This window comes from Nansenia antarctica (assembly GCF_963989245.1).
Source record: "Nansenia antarctica genome assembly, chromosome: 3".
NCBI lineage: Eukaryota > Metazoa > Chordata > Actinopteri > Argentiniformes > Microstomatidae > Nansenia > Nansenia antarctica.
The window spans coordinates 41,007,038-41,013,818 of record NC_137688.1 but is presented as its reverse complement, the minus strand read 5'-3'; the positions used below and the strand labels follow the sequence as shown (position 1 = coordinate 41,013,818).

At 41.0% G+C, this 6,781-nt stretch overlaps 1 protein-coding gene across 1 annotated transcript in view; it reads right to left on the bottom strand.

The window, feature by feature from the left end:
• Window positions 1-3,040: 3,040 nt before the first annotated feature.
• The window catches only part of hnf1ba (HNF1 homeobox Ba), a 19,239-nt gene continuing 15,498 nt past the window's right edge, over window positions 3,041-6,781 (bottom strand). Inside the window, exon 10 of the mRNA XM_080527834.1 lies at window positions 3,041-5,213. Within this exon, the coding sequence (XP_080383960.1) occupies window positions 5,193-5,213 (21 nt within the window). The 3' untranslated portion in view covers window positions 3,041-5,192. The remainder of the gene's footprint in view (window positions 5,214-6,781) is intronic.

Below are 6,781 nucleotides of genomic sequence, written 5' to 3'. Positions count from 1 at the left end.
GCAAAACATACAGTGATGATGTGCAGCATTCCATAGCATGGTCAATATGAGCACACACAGCACTGTGAGCAAAAATAATCTGTGATTTCGCCTGCAAATGTAGAGTCATAAGTTAACACAAAAGGTAATGTTATATGGAACACTAAATGGTACACTCCAAAATGTCCCCCCAGAATTAAACAGTTTAATTAATGTAATCGTTTTAATTCAGTTGATGAATTAGTGCTATATAGCATTGAATCACTCCTTGTTTCCAAATGGATGCAAATGAGAATGTAGCACTCTTTCTTCTTAACCTGTGTTTCTTTGAGTGAAAAGTCATAAAAGAGCAGTGGTTCAGATCTTTAGTGGCTCCCTGGGTCTAGAATCAAAGGCCTCATTGATAACCAAACAGAGCAACATCATTGGATTACAAGGGTGTCCCCAGCAGGACTCCTCCTCGTGTAGCTATGGAGGGCAGTCCTTTGGGACAGAAAAGGCTACTTCTGAGTAACAGTCCCATTACGACTATTACAATGATTGTCCTTTCACACTACTCAAAACCACAGGCTCATGTTAAGGATTCAGTGTTAGAGACAAACAATAAAGTTTAGATATAGATGCAGTTTGCTGATTTATATTTTTGTGATAGTAAATCAACTAATACAGAGAGTCACAATGCATGTGTCTTTTTTCACCCCTCTAAATGATTTGTGTTGCTATTTCACACACACACACACACACACACACACACACACACACACGCACATACACACACACACATGCACACACGCACACACGCCCACACACACACACGCAGGCACGCACACACTCTCTCACACACACACACACACACACACACACACACACACACAAACCATACTTGTCAGCAATTGCTCAGACCAAAGTTACAATGAAGAAATGTCAATGTGCCCCTGTTGAGAGACATGGATGTCCACAACTGTTACAGTAATCTTAATCAGATTTATCAGATCTTTCTTAAAATGGTAGGGAAGCAGATTTGCAGTCATACTTGTGAAGCAATCGCTCCTTTCTATTCCAAAACAGGCCCCTCTACAACATAATACACAACACATTGGTTCAGTTTGTGAATCATAATACCCATATTACATATTACATTACATATTACACACATTACACTACAGAGCCGAAACGAGCTATGGTTACGCATCTACCATAGTTGCTGTAAGTGCTGAAAAGGACCATGTGAAAGGAAGACATCGAAGGGAGCACAGTTTGATTCGTGTCGGTCCTGTAGTGTGTAAAGCCTCTATAGCACCTAACCCCCTATCATGTGAAATGGCTTGTACTTAGTTTTAACACTTATGTTAAGTGGTCTATTATGTAATATGGCTTATAATTCACTCCAAATGCCCACTGAAAAGCAGTACCAATTTGAGAAAGCAAAAGATTGCAATTTAAGTTTCCACCATTAACAAATTATATACAAAACTTTCATTGAGAGAATTGAATTTGAGTTGCACACTAAAAAGGGGCCATTTTGCTTGAGCAAAAGAGTCCTAAGAAGTAAGCAAAGTTGTACATAATAAACTTAAACCATAATAATCCAATAGGAGTTTTAAATACTACACCTACTGCAGCTATTGCATGGCGTGCAATACATTCATGCTGTCTACTTAAACTCTGGTTGAATAATCGCTGTTTTCTCAAAAGCATTGCAATGAAAATCATACTGTAGCTTATTTTGTATTGTTTTTCTGACAACAAAATGGGCTCCTCATAGCTACATGGATCTAGCTACAACACAATTACATTACTTCAGTGATTCAAAGAGGATGGGATCAGGTAGTTGAAGTCCAGACTGCTGTATAATTTGTACAGTTTGTGTGCTCAAAAGTGCCAACATGGCCTCCTTGCCTGGCCGTTAGCTGAATTAATTTGTGACAGGGTCTGGTGGAAAAAGTCCCCAATTATTATCTAACTGCATGTTTAGCATATCACAACATGCTGATAGAGCGAGCAACAACGTGATAAAACACATAATTAGATGATCAAACAGTCATTGCCTTTGAACACGTCCTAAAACGTAAGTTTGTTTACAAGCCATGTATCACTAGCCCAGTAGCCACAAAGCAGGACGGTAGACGATACAGTGAATCCAATTCACATTTTATAAGTATTAAGTGATCCTAAAACTGTTGTTTGTTATATTGAGTGGGCTCTTCAACACTTAAACTTTCGTAGTATGAAAAAAAAAAAGACCAAAAAGAAGCTTTTTTTTTTTTGCTGGCATGCAGACATTTTCACCAGACCGTGTCACATTTTGTCTGACCCTGGCTGACTATGGCTGTGCAGACAACTGAAAATGAGAAGTTATCCTAATTCTTATATTTATTCCCCACAGTATCCTACCCATTTTCCATTTTTGTTACATTTCCATGTAGATAAGACTTTTGATATTCGAGTAACAATGTTAATTTTAATCATAATTTTACCAATGTATCCGACTGGCAAAGAACACAAACAAACAAACACACAGACTTATACACACACAGACACACACAAACACTCAGATACAGACACACACACACACACACACACACACACACACACCCACACACACACACACACACACACACACACAGAGAGAGAGACATACAACACACATACCTACACACACACACACACACACACACACACACACACACACACTGGGACAACATGTCACGCGGTGTGGGCTAGGGAATTCACTTTTCCATCAGATACGTAGCTTGAATAAACATTATTTGCTGAAGAATAGAAATTCCCATCACATGTGTCATAAGGACACAGTCAGGAGAAAAGGTAACATGAGGGTCAGTCATTTTAACTTCCTGGAAGGGAAGGAATTAAAAAATAATAATCTTTACAAAGAAATATCATACATCCGAAAGCAAAACAGAAAACACTGACCACCATTCATTCATTTTGAAAAAAATCTTTACTTGAAATATCAACATTTTCTCAGAAAGTATAAATAATGATTTTAAAAGATTGATTTCCATTTTATACAAAAATAACACATCAAAGAGAAAATTATGTCATCTTCTGTTATCTACAGTTAAATGTATGTTTTTCTGTATGCCCTCTGATTACAGTAGATGGCAGTGTTCATAACAGTTTTAGACAAAGTATAACAAAATAACAACATTATGACCTACTGTATTGAAGAGGAGTCTGAATAAGCCTCAATTATGATACGGAAGTGAAGAGGGCATGAATGACTTCAATATTTGAAAATATGAGAATCAGGTAAAATAATTTGTCCTCAGAAAATATCCAGTCTAAAATGTCATTACAATTAATTGTTGAATTGTTTTATTTCTGATGGTTGTTTACCCTCGGGCTTTACACATTACACAGCCATCCTGAAGAGTACTTTGCTAGTTCAGATATTTCCTTTTCACATGGTCCTTTCCTGCAATGTTACAGCAACAACGATGGATGTATAACCAGGCCCGCACAGTACTCAGCTCAGCATGGCTCAGTAGAATGAAACAGGTGTAGAGTAGGATTGCATAAGTGGCTAACACTGTTTGTTTGGGTGTCTGACCCTGGCCAGCTCCTCCTCTCCCCAACATTTCTCATTCCCTGTGGTATCCATCGTGATTAGAATGGCTGCTGTCACAACATACTGTTGGACCAAGAAGCCCTTTCATCTCTCTCCCCTTAACAAATTATAGGACATCATTGTTGTGTTTGCAAATACTTGTCAATATTTTCATTATTGCAGGGGGTCCCTGCAATGATTTATGATCATGAATATAAAAATAAAAAAAAGGGTCCCATTGAAAATGTGCCTTTGCATTACTCTGTCATGTTGGCATTTGAGTCCATAAGGAAGTGGGAGATGGGAGGGAGGGTAAGGCCCATTCCTGAAGTTCACCTAGACCCATGTGCAAACATCAGTACATCTCTGGCATGGAAAAGGGCCACCCTGAGGCTGTGATTTGGAACTATGAAAGGGTTCCAAGGCACACATTGAAAATGTGAGTCAATACTCCTACAAGGCAGACTTGAAAAAACAAAGTACTATGTGTTAAAGTAACTTTGGCATATATCAATTTACCCATAGTTCTGAGTAAAGTTGCAGGCAGCTCTGAAAACAGCAAATATATGAGGGCTGCTGGGTTCATTGAGTAAGTAAGGGTGCGTCTCAGAAATTCCTGAATATAGGGTACTGTACAGTGTGCAGACTTCCGAGACACCATATTCACTTCTATGCACTTTGCATAGTCCTTCAATGTTATATATAGATTGTCATATCTTTCAATCACAGTTTACAAATGGAACAAAATAACAAATAAAATATATAGTCTACAAAATGTTGAAATCCTTCAGATTCAAAAGCACAGTAGTCATTATCTGGAATGTTCAGTACAGAAAATTAAATATGAAAAACCAACCTCATGGAAGACTCCTTTAAACAGAACAGGTACATGAAAATATGTATCTACAAATCCAATACAGCTGCTCAAGGCTAATATGATTGTCAGACAGTTTTGGCTGTGAGAAGATACAGTAAAAGTGGCAATCATTATTTCCAAGGCTGCTGGAGAGAGACAGATTTGCCCATGAGTCCAGGCTTTTGGGCCAGAGGGAACGATCTTGTCCATCTTGGAGTCCTTCCCTACCACCAGTGGGGGCAGACTGTGGTAGTGCCTCAGCCTGTGTACACTTTCATCTTTCCACTTTTTCAAATCACAGTATCAGAGTAGTCTTCGAAGACCACTGCTTCAGTCCAATGTTTACAAGCAGTACCACACGGGCGTATGGGATCTCCAATGGTTTTGTTCCTTAGTAATGTCACAAATGATCGGCCACATAAAGGATGACTATGTCATTTATACATTTTCACTGAAAGGTAAGGAAATACTGAATACTGTTTTCGAAGTACTGTGTTTAAAAAAAAAAAAATCATCCATCCTTGTTGATCATCTGTGTATGTCAAAGGAAATCCAGTTTCTCCTCTCTTCATTTGGGCATCTATTAATGTTTTAAAACCTGCAGTGTTTGTTTGTCTCTCCGCTTAATGTCACTCCCGCCCTCCACTCCGCCACACTTGATTTATTGACTGACTCATCGTCCAGTGCGCTGTTGCCAGTTATTAGGAGTTGTCACGGTTACCACTCTGAGAGGGGTGGAAAAATGTGCTCCTGTTGCTAAGCACCAAGGAAGTCAGGTGTGCACTCTCACCAGGCTTGAAGAGGACACTGCAAAAAGCGAAAGAGGAAAACATGTCAAAGTGGGTCGTCTACATCGTACATACAAACAAAATCTGTTCAATACAACAACACATTCACTAGTAAGGAAGTATTTGAAATGTGAAGAAGTGCACCATTTCTAAAAGCCCCCTTATGTGTGAGATTTCAATGAAACAGCTACAGTAGATTTATCAACCCTGCACCCTACGTATGACACACCTGACCAAATACATTCCTCATCCCTCTTCCGCTCCCTCTGAAAAGCCTGGATTCCATTGAAACAGCCTTATTTGAGATTGTTTGTGTAATGTATTTTTTCCTTTCTCTAGAGGGGGTGGCGGCAGTTGACCCTGGTGTGACCCTCTGGCCAGCAAACAGTCTTACCTGATAAAGGTAAAGGCCAGCTGTTAAGACCACAGTCATTAGATGCTAGGCTCTAAGTGGAGGGACGTTTTTAAATGGAGGTGGGAGAGGAGGGAAGGAGGAGGGGGTGGGTGGTGGAGGGGGGGGGGGGGGGGGGTCCTCAGCAAACAAGAGGGTTGTAAAGCCTGAGCATGTCGGTCATGAGAAGAGCCCACCGGCCTCTCTACACCACCCAGGCCAAATAAAGCTCTGATAAGACAGCCTGGGAGAACCTGCTGACTAATTGCTCGCTGGGTTTAAGACATTGCCAACCTATACTGTGAACTGCAATACTCTCAGAACATGGCTTATAACTAGATGACTAGATGTTATCTTTCTTTACACATAGTATGTGTAATGCTTTGGAAAAGCATCTTTTCACGTCTCAGCACTCGTTCAATACATTGCACGGGTTCAGTGTAGAGCACTGGGCTCTGCGTCTCGGTCAAACCAGGAGGATATTGAGTATCGTGTCAAAACTGCTGAGAGACGCAGGTCGCCTTCAAGCTAAACGGAGCATATGCCAAACAGTATGAGCATGTCCGATCAGCCCGTCAGTGGCAGTGCTGCAGCAGGATGAATGCTCAGCCTCAGCGTGGGAAATTGAGCGTGTGAAAGCTCAAAGTGAGGACAGCATTTCAGGCTAGAGCGCTCACTGAGACCAGGGAGAAGTAGGAAAGGGGAAGAGTTGTAATACTCCACCTCCTCCCCCTATACCACCCCCCCCCCACCCCCCTCCCTATATAGAAGGGAAGCAAGAACTTTGATTAACAGTAGAGTTCATTTCCTGATCAAGGGGCTAGGGTCTTGCCGGGCGGGGAGCGCCTCTCTCTCATCAGGGAGAGGAAAGCGATAGGAGGTGTCGTTAATCAAGCACCGTTCAGGCTGAGGGCACAAGTGATTGATTGGTTTGGCCTTTCAAAGGAAATAGGAATTCTGAGGAGTATCCATACACCCGCTTGGTCCACTGACTGAGATTTACAGTCCACATGCATGCACAGACAACAGTGGGTGAACTGAGTAGGGTCAAACCCAGCATTGTAAGGGAACGAAAACGAAAGCATTAGCCGCGAAAACCGGTATGCAAATAAATGTTGCATTATTCTAAATGTAATTGGGTCTCACATTGCCAGCAACCAGTCTGTGTGAGTCTGACAAAGTAGATGTAGGCTGAT